The sequence below is a fragment of the Acyrthosiphon pisum genome, chromosome A1, assembly GCF_005508785.2.
Source record: "Acyrthosiphon pisum isolate AL4f chromosome A1, pea_aphid_22Mar2018_4r6ur, whole genome shotgun sequence".
NCBI classification, from domain to species: domain Eukaryota; kingdom Metazoa; phylum Arthropoda; class Insecta; order Hemiptera; family Aphididae; genus Acyrthosiphon; species Acyrthosiphon pisum.
The window spans coordinates 28724150-28738189 of record NC_042494.1 but is presented as its reverse complement, the minus strand read 5'-3'; the positions used below and the strand labels follow the sequence as shown (position 1 = coordinate 28738189).

The following is a 14040-nucleotide window of genomic DNA, read 5'->3' as shown; positions in this document are numbered from 1 at the left end:
TCGGGCCGGGTATGGGCTAGTTTTGGGCCTTTATATAGTAGCTAATAGGTAATTTATTTAAGTAACCTCTACATATATGTATTAATTATTTAGTTATTGTTATCTCTCAAAAAAATGTAATGGGTTACTTACCTGTATGCTTATGATGTCAACCTTTGATACTAACTAGTAAGTATACAATTATGTATAAGGAGGGTATTTGTATTGAGATAAAAATGCAATATTGTAATGTAATGTAAATGTTAGCGAGCTTTTTTTTCAGTTTTATTTTGGGCCGGTCAAAAATTTTGCCCCCCCCTCTCAAAAACTGAAATGACGCCACTGATTCAGATGACATTTTTGAAATCGTTGATGTATCTAAATCAAATTTCAATAGAATAGTTTTTGAGTAATTTAAGTTTGTGTACTAAAGAGTAAGGACAATTATTGATCTATGATGATAGGTTAAAATGATACATGTGCTATAATGATTTGAAAATTATACTAATTAATATAAATCTATTGATATTTTATAAATTGTTAAAATAGTCTGAGTATAATAAATAGGTACTAGATCCAATCTTGAATCTATTTTATAGTTTCATGAGACCATTTTCAAGGACTATTATTCTTAGTAAATGCATTTAAGTTATTTAAATAACACATAATATGTTCAAAATTTTATTTAAATTCATCGAAATTTTTAACAATTTGCAGTAAAAAAGGTTAGTGCTCATTTAAAAATAGGCATAAGTTGGTGCCGTCAGACACACCTTAAATACTAAATAGCATACACAACAAGGTGAGGTATTTGAAACTATATGGTCTTCGAGTATACTAAAAAATCATAATTTTAATAAGTAAAAATGGGGAATCGGTGAATCATTCTGTACAATAAAAATTCGTGGGTGGCATACAAGTACGTGATTCGGCGCTGAAAGTCGATTCTATGCGATGCTGCGACGTTGGTAAATGCGGCCGCCAGTAATCTGTTACAGTGTTACATGATAAGCTGTAAACCGATTACTTGCAGGCCACAATAACGCCAAAATCAAATCATGCTTCGTGCACGCTATCCTTCGTACCGGTTACCGTATTTCGCGCCACTCCGTACCGCATTATATATTTAATTTCGATTTCGCAGGACGGGATCGTTTTAAACCGATTTCAAATTAAACAAACAATGCATTTTTTTGAGGAAGTATATGTTTTAATATTTTATTTCGTTTTAAAATGAATCGTTTATTTTTTTAATAAATTGCTTTTTCTATAATATTCTGAATTTTTATTTACTGGATCGACCGAATGTGACGTATTTTCGTTTATTAAATGCGATTACAAAACAATTATCATAATTAATACTAAATAATATCATCCAGTAATAATCCCATTCGCTAAAATATATTATTATTTCGTACATATACGAGTACAACGCATCCTTTTAACCGTTACAATATATCTTTATAAATGTATTATAATATACTTATAACATAATTAATAATTATAATTAATAATAAAATAAAATTGTATAATAATAGGATAATTTTGGTGCCGGATAACGGTAAAAACTTTTGTAAATTGTACAAAATTGCATCAACTAAGTTTACTTTTGAAATGTATAATAATAATATAATAGCTTATGTATAATAAATGGTAACTGAATAACATGTAGGTATTATAATATTATACAGTTTCTACAAAATTATACCCAGTTAAAACAACGAATACTCAGAATATTATGAATTGTGCACTAGTTCTTAGTATTAGAAAAGTATTTTAATATATATTCATAAAACAGCATGTTCGTGCAGTCAGTCTCAGTATAACCCTGTAAGCTATGGTATTATAATTGAATCTCTATGAGTCGAACTCTATGATATTGGAAATTATTATTAATTTTATGTTGTTTACCAAGTAACCACACTGCAGCGGCTGACTTTGATAAATACAAAAAAAAAATTCACGTTATGGTATAAAAAATAAAATTACTAACTGAAAAACTAAACTGTTTAGACACATCAGACATTCGTTGGAAGTAGGTGTACCTATTCAGGTTTCACTTCTGGTTTTTGGCTGCAAAACGAGTCGTAATGTAAATAAAAATATTTAATCACATAAAAGTGTAATATTATATTTCCAACTGTAGATATTATACGTAAAGAATTATTGTCGACGAATACAATCGAAGTAACAGCTACTATGCTTTGTATTCTGTATTATCGTAGGCTATAATAATATACTATATCGCAATAGCCTAGTAAATCACTTAATTACGCGACTCGCTGAAAAATGAAACGCCACTGCCTATATAGGTATACTCAATTTGCATATGTCTCAAATGGAGGTGGTCCGTATTGTAATTTTCGTGTCATCCGCCAATCATAAATATGTATTGTGAGTTAAGTATATAGCAAAGAATACCTATGACCAAACTAAACATATATCTACTATTGTAGTATTGTGACTGTTAAACCGAAATGGAACAACACTGAATGCTGACTAATAAATAATAATAATAATAATAAATATCCACTTGTCCGTATAGTATTATAAAATGTATGATTTTAATTTGTTAGTATTGTTCCACAAAACTCCGATTCCATGAAATGTATTATTTAACAACTAATATAGGATTCAATAAACATAATATGTATACGTATAATGTGACGCGTCAATTTATTAAAAAATAGACTGTAGGTGATTAAAAACTACACAAGTGTCTACTTAATTAAAAAAGTTTGACTTTGTCCCTACATTGTTTGGTATAGTTATCGCTATTGAATTTCAATAATATATTTTGAAGGTCGAACAAAGGCGAGTAAAAATGTAACTTATTTATTTTTCGATACGACTCGAGTACGAATAATAAAATGACACGTTCCTTGGCTTAAATTCAGTGCATCGTGCTTCTTGAGATTTAATTTTAATTTAAGCGTCGAATTTTCATTGGGGCTTAAGTTAAATAAACTAATGTACTTTTATCCTTGATTTGTGTTACTTGACTTAAAGTGCTCTCAAATTGGCTTAAATACACTTAAATTGTGACATACCTAATATTAAAAATACTCAATTTATTTAATTAATATGTATTAATTGTTGTTTTAAATACATGTGACGTGTTTTGTATTGAACTTTTTACGTATATACATATATTCTATTAGTGATTCCAGAACATGTTAAACAATGTAAATAAAAAACTTTCAAATTACAAAAATAATCCCTGTAAATACAAAATTAGATAAAATAAAATAGTTGTTAGATTAAATATATATAGGTACTTACTACTTACTTACTAATTATTAACTAGACATATATATATAATACCTATACAACAATTATTTAATTGCAGATAAACAATATCTGTGTTATATAAAGGTATACAATTTAACATTTCAATTGGCTCTTTTTCTAGACAAGAATGTTTTAAAATGTCAAAGATTTATTGTCTGACCTATGAATTATTTGTTTTAGATATTTTATTTATAATTTAATAAAATAATTGTTTCTCGATAGGAAATTGAACTGTGACTTCTACATCGCAAATACATAGTTGGTTTATGGCTATACATATTATGCAATCCAATATCCATTACTGAAAACGAGTATAAGATTAATGCAATTCGTAAATGCATTTTACTTTATTTATTTGAATAATTTAAACACTCGTCTGTCTGTTAAGAAAATGTATAAACATGCTTTGACTTAACATTGCGGCTAGGTACCTATATACTGTATAGGTGTACCTACCTATACTATATTCAATTATATACATCAATTGTGATTTGCGGTTAAACATAATATAGCATAGGATGGTTCTTAAACGAGTTACAGTTACAGTCGTGTACATTCTACAGTAAAATATTTTCTTGTAAAGTATTTATCCACTTGTTTTTGGAATTTCAAACTTGATTTTATAAAAATAAATAAGCAACAAGTTCGAAATAACTCTATATCTTTGTAATTTGATATGAATAAACTTAATAAAAGATTTCACGATATCCTATAGTACCTATCACGTGAGTCAAATTTCGAAAACTTTGAACATTAGGTTCGTTGAATAAATAAGGACGTTGTGCTGCTAGTGCTTACCTGCAGCACATATAATAATACAATAAAATTTAAAAAATTAAAAAAAAAAAAAAAAAACAATAATAGGTATTTTTACTCAATTATTTCTATAATTACGTCAACGTGCACTGTTACATTCATTTCATTCCTACATGCATACCTGTTAATTACCTATATATTATATTATATATTAACCCGTTCAGTGTCCACTCGTCGGCCAACTTATAGTTTGTCGTACGATATAATAATTTTATTTGGATAAATTAAACGGTACATGCGTGGTTTTTGGTTTAATGTGTTGTGATAATGATCTGAGCTGTATAGGTACATTTAATATTTATTTTTAAGAGACTTAAATATTTTATACTAAGTGTTTTTTAATTGAAAAATAGCAATTTGTGTTTAAAAAAGAAATACATCGTCATTAGAATCATCACAGATCTCAAATAATAAACATAAAGTTGCTCAAAGCTTCTTCGTTTTTTAATTTGTTCATATTTCAATCTCGTCAGTAGCAGGACGAACGCACATATATATATTATATATATACTAAAAAGGAATTTATAAGCATGTTATGTGTCAAAAAAAAATATTACTATCGAGACAGCCTAACGAGCTAGGGGTCCCAAAAAGCAGAAGTTGTTTAATATAATTTGTAGGCATAATATAATATTATATTTAAATGTATATGTATACTTTTTAATGAGGCTTCTGGAGAGATGTACTGGTGATAATAAAGAGAAGCAGCTGTAGGATGACATTTGTTGGTCGGGTATATGCGCGCGCGGTGTATCTATTTAGACCGTTTCCAACCGAACTTCCATTATTCTGTATAGTCCTATATGGATGTAGGTAATATTATAATGTTTAACAAACAAAAAAGGTTTTTTGGTATACCGTATAATTTTTTTACGAAAAATAAATATAGGTTTATAGGGAAATATGAGCACATATTGTAAATATGCTGATATATTTGTGTATAAATATGGAAATGGTACTACGGAATGTTTTTATCCAGCATAGAGTCTCAAAATGGAACAAACAAAACTATACATACACATCGAACATCTGAATTCATACTTTTAACTTTTCTGCTGTTATTTTTTTGATTCTTTTGTATAGTTCAATATATTATTCATGCAAAAATCACGCCAAACATACGTGCCGGTTTCGATTTTCTTTTTATTTGAACAAATTCGGATTCGAGTATAAAATGATTATTTTCGTAGCTTTTTCAGTTTTCAAATTCAATTGCATGTATACTAGTATATTATATTATTATGAAAAATGTCAATCAATTAGTCAATTAGATATACCTGTACAAAGTCGGTACCATAATAATAATTGTGTTCGTAGGCAGTCGGTGCAAAACATTCGCACGCACGCCTGTGGTTCAATTAAAAGTATACAAAGGCTATTGAAGCAGCTACGAAACAACAAAACAATGCTGTAAAAGTGATTTCAACATGGGACTACAAACTATTATATTACACTATAATGTATAGGCAGTTCAATAAATTAGGACTGACATTTCTCAGCTACTTTAAATGAACACTATGGTTTGTTGTTTTGATATTGTAATAAAGTGTATAAATTGACATTGTTTTGCACGACGGATTATAATATTTAATGGTACATATTGGATTTAACGCGGAGTAAATATTAAACATAATTTTACGTATAAATTAAAATTGTTATGCGCTATCGCTATGCCATTGTTATAAGATTATTATATTAATAGTATACATTAATTATGCCACCAACGTTCGCTCTCGGTATTGTGTCATCGGTAAAATTATCTTTCTAATGCAAATTTATTGCGCGGGTACCTACTTAATATTATACACCACTGATGTACGTATTTATTTTAATAATTTGCGCCGACAACGAGATCACTATTGATATATAAGAAACAAAATATTATGTTTGTACACTATCATAACTGAGCTGATACTATTTTTTATGATATATTAATTGCATTTTATAGAATGAATTTACTTATTCATACGCGGATAATAGGTATTATATTATTGTATGTTTGAACAAACCGAAGAGTTGAAGCCGTAAACATAATTCATAAAAATAAAATCGTTTGATATCAGCTCTACGTATCGCGATCGTATAGAGCTCGGAAATATGTCTTTATGATCATAAAGACTTTATGTCATATTATTATTCATTTTTTCATATCTGATTAAATGCAAACCTGAATGCGAGCCGACCACGGATAACGAAACTCGGAGACGCTTGGCGGACATGGCGTTAAAAACGTACTTATCTATCCATTAGTCGTGAAACAAGCATCTATTCTATTTTTTTTCTAGCCCCAGCAAAAGTTTCGTTCAAATGATCCGTAACGGTGCAGCAGGAGACGAAGACAGCGTTGTCGTGGGCCGCGATGACAAAATTGAAAGAAAGACAAAAAAAAACGAAAACGAAAACAAAAAACGTGTTTGGCAGGATCAAGGAAATCGAGTATGCTCCTTTATTACGTTGGAGCGACGTCGGCGGTTGTGGCCATGCACCGTCAGAGGTCGTTGTGCGCCGGTCGTGCCGACCCCATCCGTCCGTCGGCGGTCCAGTTCACCACGCGAGACGCGCCGTGTATAACGCGTACCGCACCCCCGCTCGTCATTGTCCCTTCGATCGCGATCTATTATATTTATAATATTATTGTATCGCACGCGTCACACTCGTAATATTAATATAAGTACGCTCGGCGAGTGCGAAGACAACGATGCGGTTAAACGCCACGCGACCAGGACCTTCGAGGCCAGTGTGATCGGACGTGGTTGTTATAATTATTAGTATTTTTTTTCCCCCCGGTTCCGTTTTTTTCTCGACCCGAGTCAATAAGAATCCGCGGACATGAAGGTGACCGGTGTCTTGTGTTTGTTGTTAATGGCCCTGGACCCCGGGGTCCGGGGCGACGACCTGAACGATCTGGGCGACAACGCCAGATGCCCGTGGCTGTGCTCCTGCGATCAGACTACGGCCGATTGTTCCAGGAAAGGTCTGGACGAAGTGCCCAAGAACCTACCCTCCGATATCGAAAGACTGTAAGTGATTTAGTAGTAATATAATTTAATATAGATAATATTATTGCAAATTGCAATTAACAATAATTTTGATAACGTTTCTCTATTTGGTAGTAGGTATTAAAAATCTGAATTGGACATTTTGGCGGGTAGGTATTTATCATAATAATATATCAGTTAACGTTGCTGTGAATAATTTTGGTACCGCATTGGAAGTGATTCGAATGTAACCAGAACATCATCCCCAAAGGGCTATATTGTAACTCTGGTCATGGCAGGTTTGTGACAAACCCTTTTGTCTTCAAACGTCCGTTGACCTCGCTACCCCATTCGTAAGTCATAGATAGAACTGGTTTTTATTTCAATAACAACTAGCCGCATCAATCACACTTTCGTTTTCGACCCCTCTTTAAAAAATATTTCTGTGGTTGGTCTTATTGATAAAAACAAAAATAGAGCTGGAATTATTCATTCTGTACTAAAAAAAAGTACTATATTATAAAAGTATAAATTTAAAAAAAATCATTTAATTTACAAATCCAAAATTATTGCAATCATTGTGATTGAATCGTAGTTTAGTATAAAATTGAGTATAAAATTAGGAAGGGTTCTTCATTGTGATCTTTATTTTATGCATTTAATAGTTAGACATACACTCGATTACCTACTAGAATGACACGGCTCTTTTTTAACATGTAATTTTATTTCTTTATTTTTTCACTATCATCATGTTCTTTCAAAAGACAAATAAGATTACGCGAATTCTACACTTGAACTCATGAAAAGAACACACAGTCATCATAATCATAACACCTACGTATTATTTTATATAAAATACAATTTTACGTATTTCAAAGTCTCGACGTTCTAATTCAAATATTAAATATATAAAAAAAACAACAATAGGTACTAACAAGGTGTTCATAAATTCCATTCAAAATGATTTTAGTTTTTAAACTTTTTCTGTAATGGAAAATTAATTATCCAAACCAAAATTCGTTGATCCGTTATCTTTAGATAATAGTAGGTACATCGATTAGATGAAGTGAAAAGAGAAAACGGTTAGGAAAATAACTAAACCTGTGTAAATTATTACGTTTATATTAGAAAAATACTTTTCCCTCAGAAGTATTAATAAAATGATCCGATACAACAAAAGAAGTGCGCAGTGAAGCAATTACAAAATAAATATTTTATCTACCTATTGTGAAATTGTTCATAATTTTGATTTTTTATGTCAACGAATTTGTATTTTTGTTCTATTAAAAAAAACCCCCGTTAACTCATCTTTTGTTTGATAGGTAGGTACCTACCTAATAAAATAAAATGGTTTTTTAAATTTTATTTGGAATATTGTAACATACGAGCTGCAGATAATTTACGAACACTAAAATAAACGTTATAATGCCTGTTACGTGATTATAATAATTAATAAAAACATATTTCATTGAGTGTATATAGAGGTGAACTAAAATGGCCACAAGTTGTATGGGATGTATGCATTAAATTGAATGGACTATTAAGTATAAAAACTTAAAAATGGTTCTTTCGAGTAACTAGTGTGAAAACTTTTTGACTGGACAAGAGCCAATGTCCGCGTGTTATGATTGATATGACAAGAAACCCCTCTGTTGGCACACGAATAGAAAACCATTTTTTAAATACACACAGCAGCCCTGTAACGATCGCTGAGGAGATTTGTTTTTTACGATATAATATTCGTCATCGTATATACATATATTATAATATATCACCAGAATAGAACGGTTAAAAGTCCTATTAAAATAAAACGGCCGTCGTGAGTGGATTCGGCCGTTAGCAGACGACTTACAGCTGGCGGTTAAAAACAAATGTGTATCGCCCCTTGGAATGTCAGTTTTTTTTTTTTTTTTTTTTTATTATTATTTTGGAAAACGGTGAATTTTTATACCCTTTTGGTCGTGACCACTTCTTATCTAGACGCGATGTCGTCACGTCCTCAGTGCGTGTGTATCTCATCGTAACATCTTTAGTCAAGACAATTTATGAGTATTCGTGTAGGTATATATAGTTACCACGACATGAAGCTTGTATATTATTATTTCTCAATAGCAACTTTTTTCTTTTTATTTATGAACTGCAGTTCATATAAATAGCAATAAGAAACCTGAAGCAAGTTGTCTCAAAAGTAAATGGCAAATATTTGTACGTTTATTATTATTATTTGTTTGTGAAAAGAATAATTGTTAGTACGGATACCAGAATATTATATAGTTGGTACGCTGGTCACTGATTCCCATATTATACAGTCGAGTATGGTCGAAATCTGTTTTGTTAAAATTCCATTTTCCGTGGAGGGTGAAGCATATAGAAATCTACAGAGTGCATTGGACCGAAATGCGTGTTTTGTTAAAAAAAGAGGTTTTTAGAAGCTCTATTTACCTGTATGGTATAATATTTTTAAATTAAATTTAAAGATTAAACAAAAAAATAAATCAATAATCAATATATTACATAGTTTTTGATAATGATCGATTTTAATAAACTATACGTTATTATATTTAAAAAAAACATTCTTTATTAAGCTGTCAACACAATAAGTTCGATAATTTTCTTTTATTATTTTACATGACACAAATACTGATTACCGTCTTATAATACCTGATGCGTAATATTATGTTGGACAGACAGCATTATTATAATATAATATTTTATAATATTTTATATTTTATTTCATAGCACCAACTGCGCATATGCGCATGATTGTTAGTTGCTACTAATTTTATAGCATAATATTCGTATTGTGAAACTTCCTATAACCATAAGAGGAAGCATGACATTTAATTTATATTATTTTTAATTTATACGATGGACTAATGTACGATATTATAAATTGTACAGATATTTCCGTAGTGATAATTGTAATTTAATTATGAAATTGCATAATACATTCAATTACAATTATTTCGTTGTGAATAATTGGTACTAATATACATTTTATGAAATATAATTCAAAACTATTCAGATAAATAAATTGTCAGATAAAAAGTTCATAGTAATTTTTAAACTTCTTGTTTGACACTATTTAATAGTGGTCAACTAGTGATCGATTGCATGTGTTTTACCTGGACTTTAGACTATAAAAATCAATTCTCCTACCTACCTCCGAGTTTTTTCTTTAAAATAATATAAACCGTATTTGTATAAAGGTATTTATTTATTATTATTATTATTTTAATATTTTCGTATATACTTCAACGTGCACTGCACCCCACTCTCATTTGTCATTTATTTATTCAAATTAACATGCTCACACACCGAGGGTAATTGTAACGATATGTAGTTACCTTTGATAAAATCGTAACGTAGTCCCAAATGTGTATATAATATTTATGCACAGATTGCATTGGGGATAACGAATATGATTTCAGCGGCAATTTACATCACAAACAAGACTTGATTTTATATCAGGTTTAAAGCGTAGAAAATATAAAGACATGTGTCACACTAAAGTTATACCTTGAACAATTTTTTTTTTTCAGAATTATTTTCTATATAATATTTAATTATGACATCCGTTTTCAACAAGATAACCTTATTAATTATTATATTTTTTTACTTTAAATCTTAAATGCATTAATGCTAAATGTATGTATATGCTGTTGATATTGATTTTCAAATTATAGTATTTAAAAACATGACTTAATTTTACCAATATTTTGTATTGTGAAGTATGGGACCATTTTGGAAACTATGCATAATAATCAATAACGTTGAACAATTTTTACTTTATTATAAAGATAAAATTTATTTGATGTTATTAAAATATAATATAATATTTTATAGTTTTATTATTTTTCAGTATTCGTTGTAAACGTTTAGTAAACGTTTTTAGTGCAAACAATCGTTCATTATAGTGAAAAATAATAATGAAGAAAAAACGATCGATTATATAGTTCATTGTGTTTGTAATTGAAAATTATGTAATTTTTATTATAATAATAATATAGGTATTATAGAAAATAAATTTGATTTGCGCAATCGATAAAAGTCAAACCCAAAATATTTTAACTGCGGAATTTTTTTTTCAATCAAACAGCTATTATACACAGCAATAATATTAATAATAATAATAATAATAATAATAAAAATAAAATGTGCCGTGGCATAAATAATAACATGTGAACCCATATAGGTCAACATATTCTGTTGATGCTGTATTCATTCCGAAACACTTAATCACGCGTTTATGGTAATCACGAATTTCGGTTGTGCGTTGAAGGGGCTTTCAGGTATATTACAAAATATGTCGAGGGATAATTTGAACGAAGCTCGATGTCTGAGGATGCATTAATATATGACCGGGCGCGGATGGTCCACCGAATTGTGTTTATTGTGCGTGGCGCGTTTTACGGTCCGTACGTGATGATGCGGACATTGGAACGCTTAGGGTAATCTGGGTGTCCGTGATACGATGAATGTAAAAAAAAAATACAGACGCACACACACCCACTGGCGACGGCCAGCTAAGACCCGGCTTAAGCTTCTGTGTAATTATTATTATCAAAAAGGGTGATAAAATAGTATATTATACGTATATGCGTATACATATATGTATATAATATATTATACACACACACACACACACATATATACAATACATGTACAATATGTATGTCTGTGAATTAAATTTAATCGCACAACTCGGGACATCGTTTATTATAAGCGTATGACAAAACATTAATTTTTGAGATTAGTAGCTGATTAATGTAGACCAAGAATAATAATTTCGAAATATGTCGTCGTGTAGCGTATCGATAAAATATTTAACAAAGTTCGACGAACGAATAATGTAGCTTCAAAGAGGAAGGAAATGACATTTTAATGCATCATATTAGTATCGTATGATACTGTACCCCGTACTACACATAAATCAATAAGCTGTTTCAGCGATTACATTTGATAAAACAACGTTCATAATATTCACGTATATCTTTTTTATTATTATTAGTTTACGTATTGTACGCTCGATTTTTGTTATTTATGTTGTACGACAAACATTGTGTCATCAGCCATCACTCATCATTCAATTGGATATGCAAATTAAGATATTTTTCCGTGGAGTTTTTTTTTTGTTTTGTTTTTAATTACCAAAATGGAATGGCAGCATTTTTGTAATATAACTTTCAATAAATTATTTGGTCAAATCATGAGTGTAAAAATTTGGAATATGGTTTGGGTGATAAAATCACAACATAAAATATATCGATTTAGAATAAATAACTATTTGCATTGACCATAATCACTCAATTACCTACTATAAGTTATACAAAGCAAAAAATGAAATCTAATTATTAAGATACACAACTATATAGCAAGTTTTAACTGATATATATGTCGAAAAAATATGTCGAATCCGGTTTAAAAAATGTGATGTACTTAATTCCCCTTTTTTTGTTTGACCATCGCTTGTTTGACCAAACCTTTTACCCTCGTAGACAACTGTCACACCATTTAGAATTTTAGCACCCTTAAAATATAAAAAATAAATTAAAAAAAAATAAGTACTTGGGAAAAGGTAGCCATGTTAGAAACAAAGGGTAACCCGCGCTCTTTGAATCAGGCATTGCTCTCATTGTTTTCCGATCCCCCACGCGACCTTTGTGTGTAGGTTACATATTTTCCCAACTGAAAAAAAATAAATGGCATACAAATGGGAAATGCAAAAGAGGGCTATATTATATTCCCAGTGGTCATGATGTGCAGCTTGTATGCTCTGTACGAGTTATACGTATATATATATATATATATATATATTGTATGTCTGGTACTTCCGAACAAAAATTTGTTCCGTGGAATCTACCAAATCAATTTAGCCGCATGAGATAATTTTAATACCATCTTCGAGGGAGATGCATTATGTATACGGTACCTACATCATAATAATAATAATATGTCGAGCACCACTCAATCACCGAGTAAATAGCTAATAAGTATTATACAATACACCGACAATACGTCCAAATATCAATTTGCACAATTTGCTCGCTCTTCATTGTTATACTGTCTTTGGAAATCTACTAATTAGTACGATATTATAATAAAAATATACGGGTTACATAATATTACTATAGTTTTCATATACATCGTGACGATAAGAGAATAGAGTTTAAGAGAAATAAAAATAAATATTTTAAAGAAGATTTACATTCGAAGGGGGTAAGGGTATGTTTACGGTCGGTCGGGTAATAATGTGAAACGAATCGCAATCCCTAATCCGTCTCCATTTCAATCGCAAACAATATGGGAAGGTTCGTGACAATCGGAGTGTACAGCTTTCGCTGGGTGGTCTGTGTATATTCTGTTCGGAATTTCCTTCGATCACATTGGATATTTTTTCAATATTGCAGAAACACGTATATTTTATTTAAATTTTGTTTATAACCCAGTGATAAAAATACTGTCTAGAGAGATGTTGATACGTGGGATTTCGACCCCCTTCTGTGTCCGGAATTGTGGACCACCTCCGCATATATATATATATATACACGTAGTATTAGTACTTTTGAATTGTTATATTCACCATATTGGTATAATATATAGGCAGGTACTTACGTTTTATATCTACGGACAACAATACTAAATCGGTTTATGTTTAGTATTAAATAAAAAAACAAATGTCCGTTGATAGTCAACGAACATAATATACGGGATATAATACAATGATCATAATACAGTTGTCCAAAAAAATCATTTCAAAATATTAGAAACCACAATAAACCTTAAAATAATTTCGTATAATAATATTATGTATATAAGAAACCATAAATATTTTCGTATGATGGCATGTTTACAAATATACATATTATAATATTTTATTTTATTCGATTTTATAATTAAATATTTCTATAGTTATGTTTGCATTAAATATTATACGTTTGTATAGTAATTACTAATTATCAAACGTGTATTCCAA

At 30.0% G+C, this 14040-nt stretch overlaps 1 protein-coding gene across 2 annotated transcripts in view; it reads left to right on the top strand.

Annotated features, from left to right (window-relative positions):
* Window positions 1–6620: 6620 nt before the first annotated feature.
* LOC100161423 (protein slit) overlaps window positions 6621–14040 on the top strand; it is a 149684-nt gene continuing 142264 nt past the window's right edge. For both annotated transcript variants that reach the window (XM_029486894.1, XM_016803173.1), the window contains exon 1: window positions 6621–7106. In XM_029486894.1, coding sequence (XP_029342754.1) covers window positions 6916–7106 — 191 coding nt within the window. In that variant the 5' untranslated portion in view covers window positions 6621–6915. The remainder of the gene's footprint in view (window positions 7107–14040) is intronic.